This window comes from Danio aesculapii, chromosome 25, assembly GCF_903798145.1.
Source record: "Danio aesculapii chromosome 25, fDanAes4.1, whole genome shotgun sequence".
Classification (NCBI taxonomy): domain Eukaryota; kingdom Metazoa; phylum Chordata; class Actinopteri; order Cypriniformes; family Danionidae; genus Danio; species Danio aesculapii.
The window spans coordinates 33,028,593-33,053,469 of record NC_079459.1 but is presented as its reverse complement, the minus strand read 5'-3'; the positions used below and the strand labels follow the sequence as shown (position 1 = coordinate 33,053,469).

Below are 24,877 nucleotides of genomic sequence, written 5' to 3'. Positions count from 1 at the left end.
GTATGTTGTCATATTATAACAGAAAATTTTCAAAAGCTGTGTTTGGGTTAAATTCAGTGCAGAAGTGTACACAAAAAAGCTAAAATCTTATTTTTTTCAGTATTGGAGGTTATGGAGAGATATTGTAGTATACAGTTGAAGTCAGATTTAATAGCCCTCCTGTATATTTTTCCCCCAATTTCTGTTTAACGATGATTTTCTCAACACATTTCTAATCATAATAGTTTTAATAACTCATTTAACTCATTTAATAACTCATTACTGATTTTTTTTATCTTTGCCATGATGACAGCAAATAATATTTGACTAGACATTTTTCAAGATACTAGTATTCAGCTTAACCTAGGTTAATTAGGCAAGTCATTGTATAACAGTGGTTTGTTCTGTAGACAATCCAAAACAAATATAGCTTAAGGGGGCTAATAATATTGACCTTAAAATAGTAAAAAAAAATTAAAACCTGCTTTTATTCTAGCCGAAATAAAACAAATAAGAAGAAAAAATATTATAGGAATTACTGTGAAAAATTCCTTCCTCTGTTAAACCTAATTTGGGAAATATTTGGAAAAAATCACAGGAGGGTGAATAATTTTGACTGCATTCGTAGGCATTTGTGTCTAATGCTGTTTTCTGTCTGTGTGTAACAGGTGGATGTCGTAGATCATGAGTGTTTTGGGGTCACCAACAAAAGCAAGCAAGTAAGTCCTTTCATATTAATATTTTCAATTCAATTCATCTTTATTAGTTTAGCAGTTTTACAAAGTAGATTATGTCAAAGCAGCTTTACATAGAAGTTTATTAAATTGAAACTGTGTCAGTTCAGTTTTCAGAGTTGAAGTCCAGTGTAGTTCAGCTCAGTGTGGTTTAATTTTCACTGATGAAAGTTCAAACCCTTGTGTGGACTCATGATCTGCTACTGACTATGTGAGATGAAATTCATGTATTCTGTTGCAATGTATGAAGCAATGCATTTCAGCATCTACACAGAGTGCGTTAAAGGAACAGTTCACCCAAAAATAATAATAGAAGTACCCACATTTTACTGACCCTCAAGTGATTTCAAACCTTTATAAGTTTGTTGATCAAAACAGAAATATTAAAGAAAAACCAGAAACCATTGACATCTATATTAGGAAAACAAATACAATGGAAGTCAATGGTTACAGGTTTATAACATTAAAAAAACTCTTCTTTTGTGTTCAACAGACAAAGATTCAGTAAATAAAGTCTCATTTTTGTGACAAACCATGGGTAAATGATGACAGAATACATTTTTTTTGTTTCTTTAATGCTCATTTGTTTTCTCCAGAAACAATATATCCGAGTTTACTGCAAGTATTGATTGTTTTAAATAGATTTGTGAACATTTTTAATTGTGTACAATATGTGAAGTTTATTCATGTACTAATTTCAAGAGGAGCACGCGCTTATGATTGATAGCAGCTGTTCCTCGTTAGCTAACGCACGATCCACCAATCAGACGATTCCTAAATCACTATAAATAACCAAAGCATCTTACCTTAGCCATCTTCGTCTTGAAGAATCCCCCCTTCCACCCCTACTCCTCCCCTTTTTCTTATCAGGGCAGCACGAAGGCCAATGGGTAGCATCATTGCCTCACAGCAAGAACGTCACTGGCTCACGGGCACTCCAGTTTCCTCCCACAGACCAAAACATGTAACAAATAAATTGACAAATGAATTCAGCACACAATCTTCACAGCCAATTCATAATTAAGCAGGGGAGTTCTCGAGACCTACCTGAGCTCAGACTCCCCTCTCGCCCTGCAACAGGAGGGAGCCCCGGGCTTGAGGATCTCATGAGCTCAGCGCTCGCTCCCGGGACAGCATGCCAAACATTCTTTATAATCAATCATCGGCAAGGGTGAACTTCTGAAATTCATGCAAGTAATTATACGTTTTGGCAAATAGTTTTATATTGTGAGTTTTATTGCAGTTAATTAGGCAAGGCAAGGCAAGGCAAGTTTATTTCTATAGCACATTTCATACACAGTGGCAATTCAAAGTGATTTACACAAACAGGAAGAAAAGAAACAAGTATAAGAGAAATAAAAACAAATAATAAAAATGGTAAAAAAAAAATAAATAAGCATAAAAACAGATAAAACAGGTTATAAAAGAATGAAAAGAAGAGAAAAATACAATAGTGCGATCTGTCGGACGTAGCACAGTGCTCATTCAGTAAAGGCACAGCTAAACAGATGTGTGTTCAGTCTTGATTTGAATGTGCCTAGAGTTGGAGCACATCTGATCATTTCTGAAAGCTGATTCCAGCAGTAGGGGGCGCTGTTAGTAGCTGAAGGCCGATTCACCCTGCTTTGACTGAACTCTTGGAATTTCTAATCTATTTGATCCTAAAGATCTGAGTGATCTGTTGGGTTTGTATTCAGTGAGCATATCTGTAATGTATTGAGGTCCTGGGGCATTTAGTGATTTATAGACCAGTAATAATACTTTAAAATCTATTCTGAATGTCACTGGGAGCCAGTGTAAAGACCTGAGGACAGGTGTGATGTGCTCTGCTTTCCTGGTTCTGGTCAGAATTCTGGCCGCAGCGTTCTGGATGAGCTGTAACTGTCTGACTGTCTTTTTGGGGAGGCCAGTGAGGAGGCCGTTACAGTAATCCACCCTGCTGCTGATAAAGGCATGAATAAGTTTCTCTAAGTCTTCACTGGAAACAAAGCATCTAATTCTTGCAATGTTTTTGAGATGATAGTATGCTGATTTACTAACTGCTTTGACATGACTATTGAAACTCAGATCTGACTCCAGAGTCACACCAAGATTCTTGACCTTATTTTTTGTTGTTTGACCCTTAGAGCCAAGGTACGCATTCACCTTGAGAACCTCATCTCTGTTCCCAAACGCAATCACTTCAGTTTTCTGCTGTTTTATGTTTCTGCTGTTACATGTTTCTGCTGTTTATTTGACATTGTTTAGTCCCTTTATTTTTTCCCAAATAGTTTTATGTTTTTTTTTGTCTTTTGTACTGTTAATTCCCATTTTAATGCATGTTAAATGAATGGCGCTGTTTGTGAATGTTTTCGTGGGATTGCACACACCTAGCCAAACATCCCGTAGTTAGTGATTTTCTGTGAGAGAGAGTGTGTGTGTGTGTGTGTGTGTGTGTTACAGTCTTGGTTAACAGAGCAGCTCTGTTTGGGAATGTTTGCCTTTCCTGCCCTGCTGGAAACAACCTGTCTGTCTTTCTTTCTCTATGTCTCTCTCTCTCTCTCTCTCTCGCTCATAACCTGTAGCTCACTTCTAATGCGTGTTGTGTCCAGTGGTCACATTAGAGCAGGACAGTGAGATTTGTAAGGCTGTAGTGATGAAGAGCAGGCGTCGTTCCTCCTCCTCCTCATCCTCTTCTGCTCTTGTTTGCAGTGGGGTGGCCAGATCCGACAGCAAGATCAGTGCCAAGACCCTGTTCGGTGAGTAAACCACGCGTTTATGTGAAAATTAGAAGCGCTGTGAGTATTATTGGGCAAAATTGTGCATTGTCGGAAATGTTAGTAATAAAAATGTGTTCAAGTTAATTAGGGAATCACATAAAATTCCTCTTATGAAAAAATTAATGTTTGCTTTTAATAAATATGAGTGCTGGGCGAAGATTAATCGCATCCAAAATGAAAGTTTGTATAAATATAATGTATATGTGCATGCTGTTATTATGTATATTTAAATACGCTCATGTGTGCATATATTTATATAGGAATATGCATAAAGCAAAGGTTTATTTATATTTAGATATAAAATATATATGTATATGATGCAATTTAAATAGCTATGTAAATATTTTTGTTTTGTGTAGTTTTGTTTGTTATAGATAATATCTGTTTATCTGCTTGTTAAGTGTGACGACACGCAAAGCAGCTTCTGGGTCCAAGCGCTCAATCATACTGTATGGGGAGACTCAACAAATGGTAATAATAAATGTTTACAAAGCACTGTGATACTTTCAAAAATCACGATTACAATATATATAACTATGCCTAATTTGGCAAAAAGTAATTTATTTTATTAAAGATTTATTTTTAGCTTTTTGCCTTTATTAAGTTGATAGGACAGTATTTCAGACAGGAAGCAAAGTGGTAGAGAGAGAGAGGGTAGGGACGGGAAATGTGCTTGAGCTGGGATTTGAACTCGGGACGCCCTGAAGTGCTACTGCACCATATGTCAGTGCGCTAACCACTAGGCTATTGCGCCAACATAAATTGTTAAAATATTGGTGTCTGTGATGCAGCAAGTCCAGAGACTGTCATGTACACCATGATTTTGTATAAAATTCACTTTAATGTGTGATATGACTAAAAAGTGGTCATAAACTAATATTTTCTCAATTCAAACAAGTAGTGGCTTGGACCCGGAAACAGTACTCCATACGTCACAACTTAACAAGCGGATATATATATATATATATATATATATATATATATATATATATATATATATATATATATATATATATATATATATATATATATATATATATATATATATATATATATATATATTTATTGCCTAAAAATATCTATTTTATTTTGAATGTGATTAATCTTAATAAATTTTTGTCCATCTAACATTAACATAGCTTTGAGTGACCAGTAATAAATTAAATAAAATGTATTTTGTGTAACGAAATATTGTATATGTAACTTTAATATGTATTTAATATAATAATAATAATTATGCATAAAATAATGTAATATAATTTTAGATTATTTTAAATATTGTTTTTATTTTCATTAAAATAATATTTATTTATATTTATTTATTTATTTATTTATTTATTTATTTATATTTATTTATTTATTTATTTATTTTTATTTATTTATTTATTTATTTATTTATTTATTTATTTATTTATTTATTTATTTATTTATTTATTTATTTTTATTTATTTATTTATTTATTTATTTATTTATAATTTACTGTTTGTAAAAAGAGTCATTTAAATTTCATTGAAAACCTGAAAACAATGTTGGTTTTGTCCATATTTGACCCAACATCGTTATACAGTGTAACATTGCTTAGCTTTTTAAGTAATATTTGACTTTAGTAAACCAATCAATAAGTCAATGAATTCAGCCTTAAATCAAATCAAATATTTGATTTAACTTTCAACTTTAGATGAAATAATACAGTCCATAATGAGTCTTATTTCTGAACAAAAACATTAATGGCTAAATTTAGCCTTTTGCTGGTTTTGGCTTTAAAGCATATCTATTATGCCCCTTTTTACGAGATGTAAAATAAGTCTCAGCTCAAAATACCACACAGATAATATTTTATAACTCTCTGAAACTGACCCTTTTAGGCTTTGATCCTAATTGTGGCATTTTGGTGACTGTCGCTTTAAATTAAAATGAGATTGTGCTCTTATCAAAAGTGGGCGGGGCTACAAATGCCTGTGTGTCAGCATAGTGGCAGATTCAAAAACAAGACTAACGTCCTAGACTAATGCAGTAGAGATGGTCACTAGTGGGCGGGGCTTTCTCCCTCTGATGACACGTACAAAGGGAGAATGTCAATCAAAGTGTTTCTGCAGACTGTTTATATGATGTTTGATTATATACAATAGAATTAATACATTTTTACCATTAGAAGCTGGTTATATACACACACTGCTGCCACACAACTTTGTTCAAACCCCTTATAAAAGTGATTTTTGCATAATAACTCCCCTTTAAAAGTTTGTGTAGGAGCAGATTTATTCCTCAACACTTTATGTTTGCATGACATGAATAATGCCCAGTGTGTGTCAGTGATGCACAGGCGGGGTTTGTGAGTGTTTTTATATGGCTCCTCCCACTGGATTGCATCACATCCTGTGTCCTGTTTCCTTTGAGATGCCGGTCCAGTATGTAATGGCTCTGGTGGTACAGTAGGACATTTGCATGAGTATCGCACACACACTCTCAGCCATTCAGCTAAAGCAGAGCAATCACACATTTGCCAATCAAATGAGTCTGGCAGGAGATTCACACAGCAGAGGAAGCCACAAAGAATTCCCCATTCACTGCACACACTCATATTGTTTTTGATAGAGACTCATCAGACACTGTATGAAACTAGATTGTGATAAAAACCCAAACAATACAAACATACAAATAAAAACAAAACAAATCTTTTTTTCACCAAAATCAACTGAGTGTCAAAATCTTGATGGTTCTGTGGGTCTCGTTTATCAAATCTGAGCTTTAATTTGTATTTTCTATTGGATTCGGATCAGGTGATTGGCTTGGCCATTCTACAGCTTGATTTTCTTTCTCTGAAAGCATTTGAGAGTTTCCTTGGTTGTGTTTTGGATCATCGTCTTGCTGAAATGGTTTCATCTTCATCCTCCTGCTAATGTAGATGTTGGACTGAAGCAGATGATATTCATTTACACTGAGGAAGGACAGAGGGTTGCTGAAGAACTACTGAGAGATTTCAGCTGCTGTCTGGGCTTTCATTGCCTTTTTACACCTCCCTTTCGTCATGTGTTCAACATTTTTCCCTGTGTCATTTCATTTTATTACACAGAACTTCATTTGTAAACTAATTAAGTGAAGTTCATTTATAAACTAAATTCAAAAGTATCGCATACTTATGATTTACCACAGCATTAGCTTCCATTAGCTGGAAGAAACCCCCCTTCCTCCCCTTTTCCACCTTTTTCTCATAGATTGGGCGGCACAGCTGCCCAGTGGTTAGCTTTGTTGCCCCACAGCAAGAACACCGCTGGCTCTGGTTCTCGCTGGGCTGGTTGGTATTTCTGTGCAGAGTTTGCATGTTCTCCGCATGTCTGCGTGGGTTTCCCCCGGGTTCCCCGGTTTCCTCCCACCGTCCAAATATATGCATCATACGTAACAGACTAAGCCAAAGTGGCACATTGTCTAGCTCCCAGCATTAGTATCTTTCCTTCTAAAAGTAGTTCACTTTAGCCACTTCAGCTGGGGAGTTTTTGAGATCTACCTGAGCTCAATCTCCCCTCTCGCTCTGCGAACGGGAGGGAGCCCTGGGCTCGAGGATCCCTTGAACTCAGGGCTCTCTCCCGGGACAGCATGCTAAACAAGCTTATGATAAATCATCAGCTTAGTGTGAACTCTTCGATGTTGATTTTCTTTGGTTGTTACCAACATCTGGGGAAAAGTTCAAATCAACAACACCTTTAGAAACCTTTTCTGAGAAAAATTGTGATGTGTTCAATACTTATTTTCCCCGCCATATAAGACGGAAAACGTGATTGAAATATTTTCCAGTTAGCTAGTAGTAATTAATAGACATTCAAACATCTTTACCGAAGCCTCTCAACTTGATGGTTGGTCTCGTGCGTCCACCATGTTTGTAGTTTGCTTACACTTTCCCCCCAAATTTGTAGTTTGAATCAAATTCACATCCAACGTGCAATGTGTTGAATGTAATATTAGCGGTTAGAGTACGGACGCTTGTACACTGAATTTCTAGTGGAAATAGTAGAGCATCCGGGAACACCCTCTTCTCAACATACTTCGGTTCGGGACATACTAATTCTATTTTCCAATACTATTTAGGATGGATAAGCAAGTGTTTCACTCTCCTGTGTATATTCCAACCCAGGCTCATTCTGAAAACGTACATCTATATACATTTCTGGAAAGCGTCAAAAACGTCCCAGGAGGTGCGTTTTTTTTTTACTGTTTTTGTTTTCGCGAATCCACGAGATGCCACTGTGTATGATTTTTGCAACCCAGGCTCATTCTAAAAAAGGTACCTCCACAGACGTTTCTGGAGACCGCAAAATACGTCCCGGCAGCACGTTTTTCTGCAATTGTTTTCGCAAATCTGCCAGAGGTCGATGTGTATGCTTGAGCCCACCAGAGGCCACTGTCGACAGACCTACACTCCCCCTTCCCTAAACCCAACCAATTTTATCGATTGACCCGCCCACCAACTTCCCTAAACCCAACCAACACGTTTCAAAAGCAATCTAAAAAAATAAAAGCCCTTGTTTTTTTTGTTTTTTTTACCACGTTTTCACATTTTACCACATCCTCACCCTGCTATTCACTTGTTTGTCTTATATTTTGGATTCTGTTTTTGTCTTACCTGTTTTCTGGAACCGTTCTTCACTGGACTCGAACCCCCGTCTTCGTGGTCAACTGTTCTCTGCATATCAAATCCGCCGACTTACGTGGCGCGCTAAAGGGACAAACTGATTGCAGCCGGAATGTAGTCCATACGGAGGTAAGCGGTCAGCTGGTAAGCGCGAAAAGGAACGGCGTCACACCGCCCCGTAGCGTTCGTTTAAAAAAATGAAATGCAGCCATACGTTCCTCCACCTACGTAATTCCCTGTCTCCAGAAACGTCCATAGGGCTACGTTTTCACAATGAGCCTGTGTTGGATTTTTGAGATATCAAATTTCTCCCTAGTTCCATTCGCGCCTGCTGTTCTCTTGTAAATCCAGCAGAGGCCGCTGTTGACTGACTGATTAACCGATCGACTGACCCAGCCTCCTCCTTCCCTAAACCCAACCAATAGTATTTTAAAAAGCACAGATTGACCCGCACACCCACTTCCCTAAACCCAACCGACAAATTTCAAAAGCAATCCAGAAAAAGAAAAGCCCTCGTCTGATTTTTACCACATTCTCACGCTGTTATTTACTTGTTTATTTTATTTTTTGGCTTCTGTTTTGGTCTTACCTGCTTTCTGGAATCGTTCTTCACCAGACTCGAACCCTGTCATCTGGGTCATCTCTCTGCGTTTCAAGTCCGCCGACGTACATGGCAAGTTAACTGGACAAACTAATAACAGCGAGAAAGCCGTCAATACAGAGGTATGTGGACAGCTGGTAAGGGTGAAAAGGAATGGCGTCACACTGCCCTGTAGCGTTCATTTTAAAGATGAAATGCAGCCATACATACTTCTGGCTACATAATTCGCAATCTCCAGAAATGTATATAGGGCTACGTTTTCAACATGAGCCTATGTTGGTATATTTGAGTCATTAGCTGCTTCAGGTGTTTTGGTCATTGAGAAACGTGACTGAGCTCAGGAAGATCTTTCTGTTTCTCTCTTACTTCCATTCTGTTCCTCAAAAGCCTCTTTCATGCTCAGTGAGTGACTTCAGCACACACAGCCTTTCCAGACACACCCGGAGGAACACTGAGAACATGCTGTGTGTGCTGGATCAGACACACACACATACAGTAGAAACACACACAGACCACTGGCAACACATAAATACATACAAACACACACACATCACTAAAGACACACGAACACACATATATAGAAACACACATCACTGGAGACACACAAACACACATATATAGAAGCACACACCTCACTGGAGACACGCACACACCACTGCAGACTCACACACATATACAAACAAACACACACGCACCCACATACACCACTGGAGGCATACACAAACACATATACAGTACATACAAACACACACACACATCACTGGAGACTCGGCTGGGTCAGTTTGCATCTCTGTGTGGAGTTTGCATGTTCTCCCGTGTTGGCGTGGGTTTCCTTCGGGTGCTCCGGTTTCCCCCACAGTCCAAACACATGCGCTATAGGGGAATTGGGTAAGCTAAATTGGCCATCGTGTATGAGCGTGAAGGAGTGTGTATGGGTGTTTCCCACTGGTGGGTTGCAGCTGGAAGGGCATCCGCTGTGTAAAACATTTGCTGGAAATGTTAGTGGTTCATTCCACTTTGGCGACCCCTGATTAATAAATAAATAAATAATAATAATAATAATAATAATTCCTCACATTTATATTGCACTTTTCTGGGCACTCAAAGTGCTTTACACATTGGGGGGAATCTCCTCATCCACCATCAGTGTGCAGCATCCACCTGGATGACGCGACGGCAGCCATTTTGTGCAAAACCTCACACCACACACCAGCTGATTGGTGGAGAGGAGACAGAGTGATTAGGCCAATTATTATATTGGGATGATTAGGAGGCCATGATGGACAGGCCAGTGGGCAGATTCGGCCAGGATGACGGGGTTAAACCCCTACTCTTTTTCGAAGGACATTCTGTTATTTTTAATGACCACAGAGAGTCAGGACCTCGGTTTAACGTCTTATCCGAAAAACGGCGCTCACTGAGCAGTATAGTGTCCCCTTCACTTTTATTGGGGCATTAGGACCCACACAGACCGCAGGTTGGGCGCCCCCTGCTGGCCTCACTAACACCTCTTCCGACAGCAACCTAGCTTTCCCATGTGGGCTTCTATCCAGGTACTGACCATGCGCAGCCCTGCTTAGCTTCAGTGGGCGACCATGTGAGAGTTGCAGAGAGCTAGCTGCTAGCCAGGGTAATAAAAGCAGATTTTAAAGGGAATAAGCTGAAAAGAAAATGAATAAAGGAATGAATGAATAAAAGCCAGAAAATAATAACGTTTACACCGCAACTGATGATCAACATAAAAAAAGCCTAAATTGTACCTCTTCCCAACAGGGAAAACCAGCAGCAATCAAGATTGCATAATTACTAATTACTGTAATAATTACTGTATTACTATATAATTACTAATTACGGCCGCTGTTGGTGAGGGGAGGGGAAAGGGGGTGTTAAAAGGGTGTTACTGTTATATTATTGTAGAAAATAAAAAAAAATTAATCATAAAAAAGAATGCATGATTATATGCTGTCAATGCTTTGCGATCAAAAACGTAATTATAATGGAAGTCAATGGGGCAAGAACAGCCCCCAACATAAGGAAAGGGTAGTGAATTTGCCCAGAGTGTATTGTTGAATTTTTACAAAATTTCAAAGCATTTTCCTAAAATATATGTCAAAATAAGATCTGTCACCAAACATCATTCCATTTGCTGAAACGCTGAGAGAGTTGTGGCCAAATTAAGACTCAAAATCACCCCAGAGTGGATGCAGACATCCTCAACAGCACACAAGGGTTAATGACTCAAATATAACAGGAGAGAAACGCTGTCAGAGCTTGATTGATGAGTTCTGGAAGCTGTAAACCCACTGTACAGTAACACTATCTGAATACTAGTGTGTCAGTTCATATTTCAACCTCAAACTCTGGAGAAAATAATAGGAGTATGTATTATGCTGTGAAGAGAAGCTGATTTTATTTTTGATGACACAAGTACAGTTTAGCTGTATTTGTATATCTTGCATTGACTTTAATGAAGACTACACTGTAAAAAATCACCGTTAATTAACAGTTTCCGTATTTACAGGTGTTTTTCATTTATTTACTGTTGTGAATTGCATTATGGGATGTAGATCTCTGCTCTGTCGACTTCTGATGCTGAAAATTCAACTCTACAGATTAACAGAGTGCCTTTTATTGACATTTTCATTCATTCATTCATTCATTTTCCTTTGGCTTGTGAGAATGAAAATGATCATATGCATTTGTTTATATGGCAAAACATGTCTTTTTCACTAAAGAAGGTCCATACTGACTCCAAAAGCAGATACTGATAAGATCAGGGCCTGGTGTGTGGACTTTGGGGGTTTTACAATGTGGTCACATGTTGATTGGTCAGTTTGAATGTCTCAGTATATGGGCTTTGGTCACATGGTCAAGAAAGTGACAAAATGCAGTTTTGTACCCCCCCCCTCTCTCTCTGAGGTAACTTTATTTTACATTTAAGCTCAGTACAATTATTATCATATGTTTTATCTTTTAATTTTTAATCATTTGATACAGTTATTTTGTAACTAATTCAGTTGTAACCATGGGGAATTATTGTCATTAAATCATTTCATTTTTAAGTATTTGTGAATTACTTTTGATTTAACATCAACACTTAATTGCTCCATATTGCAATACAATATAATCACATTATAGCAGTAGCAGCGCAAGCTTAACTGGTGCTCCAGGCAATCAGCGGTCGTGCCACCCATTTGCGGACGAAAGTGAAAAGAACAGGGGGAGGGGTGAGTTGTTATCTCCGTGCCGCCCCATGTAAGATACCGAAGTTCGTGCTGCCCTTTCGCAGACGAAAGTGAAGAGTGGGGGGGGGGGGGGGGGGGGGGGATTGTTGAGTCTCTATGCCACCCCTATGCCACCGATCGCCCACATTGCAGAACCTAGAGGAAACCCACGCCAACTAGGGGAGAACATGCAAACTCCACACAGAAATGCAAACTGACACAGCTGGGCTTAAACCGGCAATCTGCTTGCTGTGAGGTACCCTTATTGACATTTTAATAGTTTAAAATAATATAATGTGTAATAAATTATATATATATATATATATATATATATATATATAGTGAGAGAGAAAGAGAGAGAGAAAACTAAGTCTGTAATAACAGATAATATACTGTCAGTTTACAAGGTTTTAGCGTAACATACTACACCAACCCAAACAATAGATCACTTTAAACTGTTAAAAATGTTCATAAAAGTCACTTTTTTGAGGTTAAAAATTGTTGTAAGAAAGATCAAGATCCCATAATTCAGTTCAAAAGTAAATAAACAGGTAAAATAAAAACATCAATCACAAAATATGGAAAACTGCTAATTTTATGGATATTTTTAGGTGTTATTCAAATAAGCCTAATTTTCTTTCTTTTAAAAACTCTAAAATGTTTCTTATGTCTTTCTTTTAGGTATTACTGTTTCTGTAGCATTAAATTCATATTAATTAGTGTTGTAATATTGTATATTTAAAGGTGCAGTATGTAAGTTTGACACCCAGTGGTTGAACTAGGTATTGCACTCCCTGGATCAAAACAAACGCAAGCACAGGTTGCCAGATTGAGGACAGGAGCGAGTGATTTAAACCGTGTTGTAAATAAAAGCAACGGCACCCGATAGAAGGAGTATTCTCCATATTAATAGGAGTTTTTGTCCTAACCAACACCTTGAATTGACATTAGAAACGGCTTCTGTTTCTCACAGGTGAACAACAGAAAACTATGTTCACCTCAGGTGCACCTCATGTGCTTTATTCAGTGTTAAATGCTAATACTGTGAGTGTGAATGCCATTTTACATCACATTTATTGCCATATACTGAAAGCAGCAGCAGATAGTTCACCTCAGATCTGGAAAATAAAATAAACTGTTTAAAATTTAACTTTAGCACTAAACACATATGAGTGATTCAGCATCTACATTTAATAATGTTAAAGAGGGTTAATATGTATTAATTAGATTATAAACTTTACTATTTCATGAGTGAGTGCATATTCTGTGCTTCTGAATGGCTGTTTTTAAATTCCTGTCGTGTTTCGTCTGGTGCAAACAGCCAAATTGCTCATCACTGTGTATCTCGTCATGAAGCGTGTTGTTAGGACACAATGTAACCTGCTCACCTAATGTTTACGCTCCTAATATTTATAATATTTACTAATTAATAATCTCATGTGGAACTCTGACTCTGCGTCTCATTTTGTAGTCTGCTACTGCCCACCGGAGGTCACATTTCGGTCACGGACGCATACTTTGAGAGCCTTTCTGAATGAATGAATGAAATACGCTGTTTTCCAGCAAGGCAACCCGGCAATTCATCCAACATGTTTGCTCATCACCATAATTTAAATCATATGGTGGTTGCTCAAAGTTACTAATAGTTTAAGTAAATTGATCTGCTTGATTCTATAGTAATGATTATGGTATGATTAAGTAGTTTTTCTTTGATTTAGTTGATAGCAGATCTATGGGGGATCTATATTCTAAACTGAATAAGTAGGGTTCTGCCTTTTTAGAATTGTGGTTAACCGCCTCTGTTTAATGACCAAGACTGACATGCTTGTGCTTAAGAGTATACTCGGCTGGAACAAGACTGAGGATGTTATAGGAATCCAAATGAACGAGAATAATATACAATAACAAATCGAAGAGAATATTCAGTCATAACTTAAAATAATATTAAAAGAAACAAAATAATCTTATCAATGTTTATAATTGGAGTCAGATAAAACGAGGATAAATGTATTAATATTCTAAACCACCTTATACTAAAATTGGAGTCAGATATGGGTTAAGTTTAAAGTAAATCAACATTGTGCAATGGAAAGACGTGCAGTGAACATTCGTCCACCAGTAGACAGTAGACCTTACATAACAAATGCAAAACTTTTTTTTGTTTTTATTTATTTTATCTTATTTTATTTTTATCTAATGTGGAATTACCTGCACGTAAATTAATATAGTGAGACAAAATGCTTTTCATTTATTTTTAAATGAGCTTAAAGAAATGTGAAAAATATTTTACATTTTAGAACAAATGGCATAAAATATTTAAAATGCCAAAATGGTCCCACAAATTATTAGAATCAATAATAATGATAATCCATAATCCATGATAATAATCAATTATTATGTCTGTCTTTTGATTTTGGGGTGAAATATGACCTGGAGTCAGTTGGCAGTTCTGTGTGGAGTTTGCATGTTCTCCCTGTGTTGGCGTGTGGGTTTCCTCTGGATGCTCCGGTTTCTCCCACAGTCCAAACACATGCGCTATAGGGGAACTGAATAAACTAAATTGGCCTTAGTATATGTGTGTGTGTGTGTGTGTGTGTGTGAATGATTGTGTATGCATGTTTCCAAGTATTGGGTTGCAGCTGGAAGGGCATCCGCTGTGTAAAACATATGCTGGAATAGTTGGCGGTTCATTCCGCTGTGGCGGCCCCTGATGATTAAAGGGACTAAGACGAAGGAAAATGAATAAATGAATGAAAATGACCTGGAAATATCCTTTTATGCAGTTAATTTGTGTGTTCATGTGTGTGTTTGTGTGTGTGTATGTGTCTGTGTATGCATTTATGCACCTGAGCCTAATATAGCAGACACAACATGTTGTTATGTTCTGCACTCTGGAAATGACCCATGGGATAGTACACAGGCCTGGCAGGGGAACACGAACACACACACGCACACACACGCACACACACACACACACACACACACACACAGTCAAACCTGATGCTCTTGCAGTGTTTCGAGTTTCTGTTTGCTCATCCGCATTGAGCCGTGCCTTTAAATCTCTTCTTGTGGTTTGGTGTTATTGTGTCGTGTGCTCGCTCTAAACCCTTCCCGTCAGCCCTCTGCAGACCAGCACATGCAAAAACATAAGGGTTTTCATCTATCAGCAGGATCATGCTCACAGTGAGGACATGCAAAAGAGCAGAGCGCTTCACACACACACACACGCACACACACACACACACACACGCACACACACACACACACACACAAACACAAACACAAACCCATAGCGATCACATAGAAACCATATAAAACACCATAGAAACTTCATAGCAACCACATAAAAACCATCCAGAACATCATAGCAATCACCCAGAACACTCTAACTACTGCAAAGCAACCACCTTGAACAACCTAGCAACCCCATAGCGATCACATAGCAACCACACCAATCACCTTAGAAACGTCATAGCAACAACATAATCATCCACCATATCATAGCAACCAACCAGAACACCCTAGCAACCCCATAGCGATCACATTGCAACCACACAAAACACCCTAGATATTTCAAAGCAACCACATAATGTCCATCCAGAACACCATAACAACTGCATAGTAACCACCTTGAACTTTCCAGCAATCACATAGTAACCACACAAAACACCCTAGAATCTTCATAACAACCACATAACCATCCAGGACACCATATCAACCAACCAGAACACCATAGCAACTGCATGACAACTCCCTTGAACTTCCTAGCAATCACATAGTGATCACATAGCGACCACACAAATATGCCTAGGAATGTCATAGCAACTACATAACAACCATCCAGAACATCATAGAAACCACCCAGAACACACAGGCAACTGCTTAGCAACCATCTGGAACACCCTAGAAACCCCATAGCAACCACACAAAACACCCTAGAATTTTCATAGCAACCCCACAACATCCAGAACACCACAGCATCCAACTAGAACACCATAGCAACCCCAAAGCAACCACACAAAACACCATAGAAATGTCATAGCAACAACATAACATTCAGAACATCATAGCAACCAACCAGAATACCCTAGCAACCACAGAGCAACCACCTTGGACACCCTGGTAACTCCAAAGCAACACACAAAACACCATAGAAACATCATAACAACCACATAATATTCAGAACACCATAGCAACCAACCAGAATACCCTAGAAACTGCATAGCAACCACATTAAACACCCTAGCAACCCCGTAGCAACCACACAAAACACCCTAGAAACTTCATAGCAACCACATAACATTCAGAACACCATGGCAACCAACCAGAATACCCTAGCATCTGCATAGCAACCACCTTGAACACCATAGCAACCCCATAGCAACCACACAAAACACCCTAGAAACTTCATAGCAACCACATAACATTTAGAACACCATAGCACCCAACCAGAATACCATAGCAACTGCATGACATCCCCCTTTAACACCCTAGCAACCCCATAGGAACCGCATAGCAACCATACAAAACACCCTAGAAACATCATAGCAACCACATAACATTCAGAACACCATAGCACCCAACCAGAATACCCTAGCAACTGCATGATATCCCCTTGAACACCCTAGCAACCCCATAGGAACCACATAGCAACCATACAAAACACCTTAGAAACATCATAGCAACCACATAAGCATCCAACCAGAACACCCTAGCAACTGCATAGCAACCACCTTGAACACCCTAGCAACCCCAAAGCAACCACACAAAATACCCTAGAAACGTCATAGCAGCCACATGACATTCAGTACACCATAGCGACCAACCAGAATACCCTAGCAACTGAATAGCAACCACCTTGAACACCCTAGCAACCACACAAAACAGTATAGAAACATCACAGCAACCACATAACATTCAGAACACCATAGCGACCAACCAGAATACCTTAGCAACTGCATAGCAACCACCTTGAACACCCTAGCAACCCCATAGCAACCACACAAAACACCCTAGAAACTTCATAGCAACCACATAACTTTCAGAACATCATAGCAACCAACCAAAATACCCTAGCAACTGCATGGCATCCCCCTTGAACACCCTAGCAACTCCATAAGAACCGCATAAACACCCTAGAAAGCTCATTGCATCCACATAACAACCATCCAGGACACTATAGCAACCAACCAGAATGTCCTGCAATTGCATCACAACGCCCTTGTGGTTTAATGTATAAATGTGGCCTTTGTGTGTTAGGATAGTGCTCTGAAAGTGTGAGCACAGAGGGTTTGTGTGTGTGTGTTTGTTTGTAGTTCACTGGTGTGGTTGTTGCTGTGTAACAGATGGCGTTCCCTGAATTGTTTCCAGATGGGACACCGTAGCTGTTTGGCACGGCAGCATCACAACAGGTGATTCTTGTACCTGCAGAGAGGCTGTGAGACAGGTTTGCTCTTAAAGGGAACCGTGTGTTTGGATGGCTGCTGCTTGCTGGATATATTCCCAACCTTTTTACTTGTTGGTATTTAACAAGAGAAGACCATATATAGCAGTGCAGAGCGAAGAATAAGAAACCACAGACTTAATTTAAACCTTCCTATAAGACTAAATATTATTCATTCACTCATTTTCTTTTACGGCTTAGTCTCTTTATTAATCTGGGGTTGCCACAGTGGAATGAACCGCCAACTTATCCAGCATATGTTTTACACAGCAGATGCCCTTCCAGCTGCAACTCAGTACTGGGAAACATCCATACACACTCATTCACACACACAATTTAGTTTATTCAATTCACCTAGAGCGCATGTGTTTGGACTGTGGGGGAAACCGGAGCACCTGGAGGAAACCCACGCTAACACGGGGAGAACATGCAAACTCAGAAATGCCAACTGACCCAGCCGGGACTCGAACCAGAGACCTTCTTGCTGTGAGGCGACAGTGCTAACCACTGAGCCACCGTGCCGCACCAGCTGAAGATTTATGAGACTGTATTTGTAACCTATTTTCCATCAGCGATGTATTCATGAGGGAAGCAGGATATTCAGCTGGCAAAACGCTGATGCAAACATGATTTTATCTATCATAAATGGCTTGTTGATGTTAAGAAAGGTTCTAAAGTAGTGTAATATTTTACTTCTATCATATTTTTATTCAGCAAACCAAACAGTATGTAAACATGTGACAGTTTTTGTCCTGTTTCTATACAAATATATACAACTATAAATAATCATTAAAAAAATATCAACAAACAATTTCTAAACAAGTAAAATTATTTTAAAATGTAATTAATATATATATTTAAAGAAAAGAAAAAAAAATATATATATATATTTTATTTTTTTATACAGTGTTTCATTTAAATGGAGTCAGTTTTCTTTAAAGGGCACCTATGGTAAAAAATCTACTTTTCAAGCTGTTTGGACAGACATATGTGCATGTATGGTGTATAGACCGTCATATTGGGGTGATATAAGCACACCCAGTGCTTTTTTTTTCAATTTAACAACATAAAAAACGGTGGACCAATAGGAGCGGTTTTCAAATCGATCGCAACTTTACGTAGGAGAGCGGTCCCCCCGCCCACCAATATTGATTGACAGGTGCGTCATCATATCCTCAGTTTGTTGATTCACGTCCGCCATTTTCAGCGTGAGTCGAAGCGATATCACTAAAGGAACACCCTAGCTCTATTTTTAGATGCAAGGCTCATTGGGCTCAACACAAGATCAATATTCTCCACATTATCGCTCTAATCGGAATTATCAGTTGTATCTTTAGGTAGGTTTGCAAACATGTGTACTTCTCATTGAGTACCTTATACTTCAGCCGTTTGCATTTCTCGCGATCCCAGAAGCTCCCTGTGATCTTAACAAGCATGTGTTGTAGAATTCTAAACATCGGTTTCTATCAGGGTACACTCAAGTCGACGGCTGGGCGCTGCGGACTGCTGCAGAAACCTATGTTTAGAATTCAAAAATGCGTGGCGCGACGATTCGGGACACTTCATGTTTCTGCCGCGCCACAGAGAGTGTCTGGTGTGCCGTGTCGCGGCTTCGAGCGGCGCATCCGGTGCCTCAGTCAAAGTTAATTCAGTGTGCGTAGTTATTAGTTTCTGTGTACAAGCTCGGCACTTGAAACTAGCACACAGTTGGCTGTAAAACTGTACAAAGACACAAATGATTTTGTACTCTCTGCTTGGTCTGTGTCCGAGTCATATATGTACGACTGAATGCGGATCCTCTCCTCCTGCTCCTTCTCTCAGTCTGCCTGTCTGACTCTGCTGCAAACACAGAGCGGGTGAGCTCATGGCCCCGCCCCCTTGTTACGTTGGGCGGGAAGCCGAAACTAATTTACATGTGAAGCAACACACCCCTAAATCAGCGAACTGTGGACACGCCCCCAACATGACACTTTTTAACACATTATAATAAAACAATCTGAATTGTGTTTTGAACTGAAGCTAAACTGGCACACTCAGAAGAACCATAATATTAATATTAAATCATAAAAAAAGAGGTAAACTATGTGCCCTTTAAAACAAGGTAAATGATCTGCCAGTAGGGTTGGTAAATTAATCTTGTTTTTTGGTTTGAAGTAAGATTATTTTAGTTGCTTGCTTAATTTTTACTTATTTCCTTTAAAACAAAACAATATTTTTTTACATAAAAAAAAATAATTCTTGATTTAAGACTTTTTAGATATTTAGACAAGAAACAAGACAAAAACCCAAAGTAAGAAGTGCTTTTTTTGCAGTGTAGTGTAATATATGTGCATTCAATTCAATAAAACAAACCCGAAAGGTCTTCAAAACATTTAGAGTGTTGTTCACGGTAGGCTGAAACTCAAACAGAGAGACTGTTGTGTGTGTGTGTGTGTGTGTGTATGGTGAAAGAGAGACAGGTGAGAGACACAGAGGTGAGAGACACTGAGTGACAGAGAGGTGAGACAGATTGCGTTACTAGACCTCCAGCAGTCACTTTAGGACAACGGTTGCCTGAATGTGTTTGTGTGTATGTACTGGTTTTTATGATTTACAGGACATTTTTTCATATAATCAACGATGGGAATGACCTAGTTGTACTAGTTAAGTGGTTTAAGAGGACATGCCTTGTGTCTTTGTTATACAAAACACTTAAAATGATACGTAATGGAGTCTTCTGACATTCAAAAAATTGCCACAGGTTTCTTAATAAGGTTAAGGTCAGGTTTAGGGGTAGGCTCATATGCTTAGCGGTTTTTACAGTATAAAATAGTCCCTATAAACCACCAATAACAACATAGGTGTGTGTGTGTGTGTGTGTGTGTGTGTGTGTGTGTGTGTGTGACTGCAAATATGTTTGCGTTGGAGGGTCAAAGTTTTCTGGTGAAGAAATTTTCAATCGAAGGCCACTTTTAACTCTCGTTTAAAATGAATTATGCAGCTTTTAAAGTACCGTGATGTTATAAACTTGAGTATAAACGCTCTAAGGAGAAGAAATGTACTTCTTTGCACTGCTAATAGCTTTTCGTAAAAGGTATGCAAAGATCAAAGTGCGCAATAAACAGGGTTATTGTCTCTGAAAGGAAGCAGATCTGAACTGCCTGAATGATTTGTCAGTAACTGTAGTCCCACTTCCTGCACAAACCTCATTACGCCTGTAACAAATGTGCATACAGTCCGAAAATCAGGATCTACATTAACCCTCAAACATTTTTCTAACAGTTTGGCTTGTGTTGTTGGCATGTTGACAAGGCTGTTTTGTACACTATGTAATCAGGGATGTGAATCTTTGTGAAGTTTATTCATGAATTAATTTCGAGAGGATCATGTGCTTATGATTGACACGGCTGGCCCCGAGTCAAGCTAATTTACAAACCACCAATCAGACGATTCCTAATTCAGTATAAATAACTAAGCATCTTACCTTTAGTCATCTTCGTCTTGAAGAATCCCCCCTTCCACCCCCTCTCCTCCTTTTTTTCCTCTATAGGGCAGTACAGCGGCCCAGTGGCTAGCACTGTGGCCTCACAGCAAGAATGCCTCTGGTTCGGGCCGCTACCCGACCAGTCGGCATTTCTGTGTGGAGTTCATGTTCTCCCCATGCTTGTGTGGGTTTTCCCCGAGTTCTTCGGTTTCCTCTCACAGTCCAAAAACATGAGACATAAGTAAATTGACTAAACCAAATCAGCACCATAAGTCAAATTCCACCAGCAACACACCCTTATAGCAATCCTTAAGCAGCAGGAGGGGGGAGGGGGGGTTCTCGAGATCTACCTGAGCTCAAACTCCCCTCTCGCCCTGCAAACGGGAGGGAGCCCTGGGCTCGAGGATCTCATGAGCTCAGGGCTGTCTCCCGGGACAGCATACCAAACTAGCTTATTACCAATCATCAGCTAAGTGTGAACTCTTGAAAGAGACTTTACCATCTGATCCGGTTTTGATTTGAGATTCTGTGTGGCTAGATTGGGATTGCAAAATTATTCTTGACCTACATTTGATAGCTCAAAACACCCATCAGATTATTTATCAGACCTTCCAGAACATTAGGATTTTCTGCTCTGAACACAATGTAGCTGTTCTTGTTGCCTGTGCCTTTAATGCTAGTTCTGCCCACACACCGTTCCCACGTGCCAGTCAGAGTGTGCCTCGGCTGCGTCAGATAAACAGCAGAGTGACAGACATGAAGGAAGCAGATCTCATGTAATGTTTGTGAGAAATACTACAGTATAAACTTTCACAATGATTATTTGATGTATTTGTTGTGGAGTTGCAACGACGAGTCACACACAATGTCATTACAAAGTACACCCACACACACAGCGCACGCATTTAGCTTTCCACTGTTTTTGCAGGGCAAATATGACAGGATACATGTTAATATCCTCTGCTGTATGGATATCTGTTATGTTAATGTACAAAATAAACCTGATTTAACGTCCACAAACTGGGATTGAAGCGCTTCTTTTATAATTGTACTGACACTGTGTGGCTGTGGTGATAAAGAGGGTAAAATCGCTGTAATTTATTATAAACATGCACTGTTTTAAAAACATTTTAAACTCGTAAAACTCATTCTTGATCACATTTGATGATGTTTAATGATCACAGAGAGCTGAACACACCTTTTAATCTTGGTCATTTTGTGCACATCCTGTCTTGTTGATATGATTATACGCATGGAGACATGTTAATACGCGGCTGTCAATCAATTCGGTGGGCGGGGAAACTGCAGTTCTACGTCACCTTGCGGTCGGGCCTTAACATGGGAGGGATTTGGATCCTACTTTAACGTCAGGAAATATTAAAAAAAGAGACTTATTATCTTTATATCACCACAATATGACTGTGGACACACTATTACCGCACACAGTTCTGTTCAAACAGCTTACAAAATATGATTTTCATCATAGGTGCCCTTTAAGGATTTTTTAAAAATGTATTGATGTAATAGTAACTAGAGCTGCACAATTAATCGGAAAAAGATCGCGATCTCGATTCGACCCCCTAGACGATCTTAATCCAGAATTTCTACGATTCTGCCAATCATATTTTCAAGTTCAGGAGAGAAGCAAAGGCGGCTGCACGAGTCTTTTCATTGTTTCACATACATTCCTCAGCGACATGGACACCTCCAAATGATGTTGAAAGAGTCACACACTGTATTTATAAGGAATAATTCACCTAAAAATGTCATTTTTGTCTTCATATAATGATGTATTCGCGTCTGCGAAAACACACGTGACGTGAGCTGCTGACCGTGAGCTGTTACCACAGAGGGCGGGCACGCGTGCCCTACTTAATGATAGACGCTCGCGTCTTCTTTGGTGAACAGAAGGCTGTGAGTAACAGGTGATAAAGTTACAGGTAATAAATACTATTCAATTTGTGGCACAGAGTGATCGTCTGAGGGCCGCGCGCGAAGTATGAACAGCACTTAGCAGTAAAAATGAAACCGAAAGCGTGCACATCATTTAAATAATCAAATCGCATTTTAGAGTAATGATTACGACAAGCATTTAATATGTTTTTTTCTTTCATAGGGAACACACAGTGTTGTGCATAAAAATAAATGTTTACAGTGTCAGTATAACTACTCTAGCCTATATAATGTTGATTTTACCAGTGAATAAAATGGTCTAATTGTCAATGACAGATTGCAAGCATACATCTCAAACATAATTCAACATCAGAATTATTATAAGTTGAATAGAATTATTTAAAGAAACCAGTAGAGCTACACATAATATTATTATTGTTGTTTTACCATGTCAATACTAATAGCCGACTCATATTAACCTTTATTTTACATCTACAGAATCGTGATCTTTATTTTAAGCAAAAAAAAACGCGATTCTCATTTTAGCCAGAATCGTGCAGCTCTAATAGTAACCTTAATTAAGGTTTTGACTGTTTTTGACTGGTTCAAACTGAAGCCAAAATTATAAAAAAAAAATATTTTTCAAATATTTCCCAAATGATGTTTAGTAGAGCAATAGAATTCACATAGTAAATCCTATAATATTTTTTCTTCTGGAGAAATTTGTTTTATTTCGGCTAGAATGAAAGCAACTTTGCATTTTTAAAGACCATTTTAAGGTCAATATTATCAGCCCCCCTAAGCAATTTCTTTTCCCTAAGGTAGTATATTTTACCTAATCACCCTTACTTGTCTAATTAACCTAGTTAAGCCTTTAAATGTCATGTTAATGTGATACACCATTGTGTATTCACTATATCAATATTTGTTTCGTTATTAATTAATTAATTAATTAATTTATTTATTTATATACTGTCAAAACCCTGCTGAAAAATCCAGCTTAAACCAGCCTAGGCTGGTTGGCTGGTTTTAGCTGGTTGACCAGCCTGGTTTTAGAGGGGTTTTGGCCATTTCCAGGCTGGTTTCCAGCCATTTCCAGCCTGGTCTTAGCTGGTCAGGCAGCAAAATGATCAGCTAAAACCAGCTTGACCACACTGGTTTAAGCTGGACATAACTGGATTTGGCTGGGCTCCCAGCCTGGCTAGGTGGTCAAGCTGGTTTTAGCTGGTCATTTTCCAGCCTGACCAGCTAAGACCAGGCTGGACATGACTGGAAACCAGCCTAGAAATGGCCAAAACCCCTCTAAAACCAGCCTGGTCGACCAGCTAAAACCAGCCACCCAACCTAGGCTGGTTTAAGCTGTTTTTTTTCAGTAGGGAAGTAATTTATTATCACTACTAATGACTGTGTTTGAAACAAAATAACATCAGCAGTTGAGAAAGCTTGCGCTGTGGGTTTCCATGGCGATACTCGTTGTGTTTACTTCAGATGCTACTATGCTGCGCCTGGGGAAAGACACTGAAGTCTCAATGTGATTTTGTTTCTCCTGATAATTCAGGCACTTTTAATCTGCCTACGAGTTCTGCCGCCGGTACCCGTAACATTAAGCGAAACACTATTATCTTAAAAATATATAGGCAAATATTATTTACTGTCATCATGGCAAAGATAAAAGAAATCAGTTATTAGAAATGAGTTATTAAAACTATTATGATTAGAAATGTATTATAAAAATCTTCTTTCTGTTAAACAGAAATTGGGGGGAAATATACAGGTGGGCTAATAATTCAGGAGAGCTAATAATTGTATATACAGTAGATTAAGAACGCAGATTTTGTCCTGCCAGCGAAGCACATTAACCTGAAACTGAATTGTGAGATAGAGAGTCAGATAGCGAGAGATTGGGTCATCGGCCTGTGTGAGTCTCTGGGTTAAGTGACCAGAGCTAATCATTACCTCTAAATGAGCACATGTTCTTATCAGCTGCTTTACGGGATCAGGTATCAGAGGTACATTCTCTCGCAGCCCCTCCCCCCGTTTATCGCTCTCTCCATCTCTCCAGGAAGTCGTCTTCACACTTTTTCCTGTCTTCCTGCTGGATGGAGAGAGTCCTAACAGTTTGGACCGTGCCGTCGTCTTTGTGAAAGCCGATCT

At 38.9% G+C, this 24,877-nt stretch overlaps 1 protein-coding gene across 1 annotated transcript in view; it reads left to right on the top strand.

Moving 5' to 3' along the window:
• The first annotated feature begins 3,348 nt into the window (after positions 1-3,348).
• The window catches only part of eps8l2 (EPS8 like 2), a 56,240-nt gene continuing 34,711 nt past the window's right edge, over positions 3,349-24,877 (top strand). The window contains exon 1 of the mRNA XM_056452075.1: positions 3,349-3,451. Within this exon, the coding sequence (XP_056308050.1) occupies positions 3,349-3,451 (103 nt within the window). The remainder of the gene's footprint in view (positions 3,452-24,877) is intronic.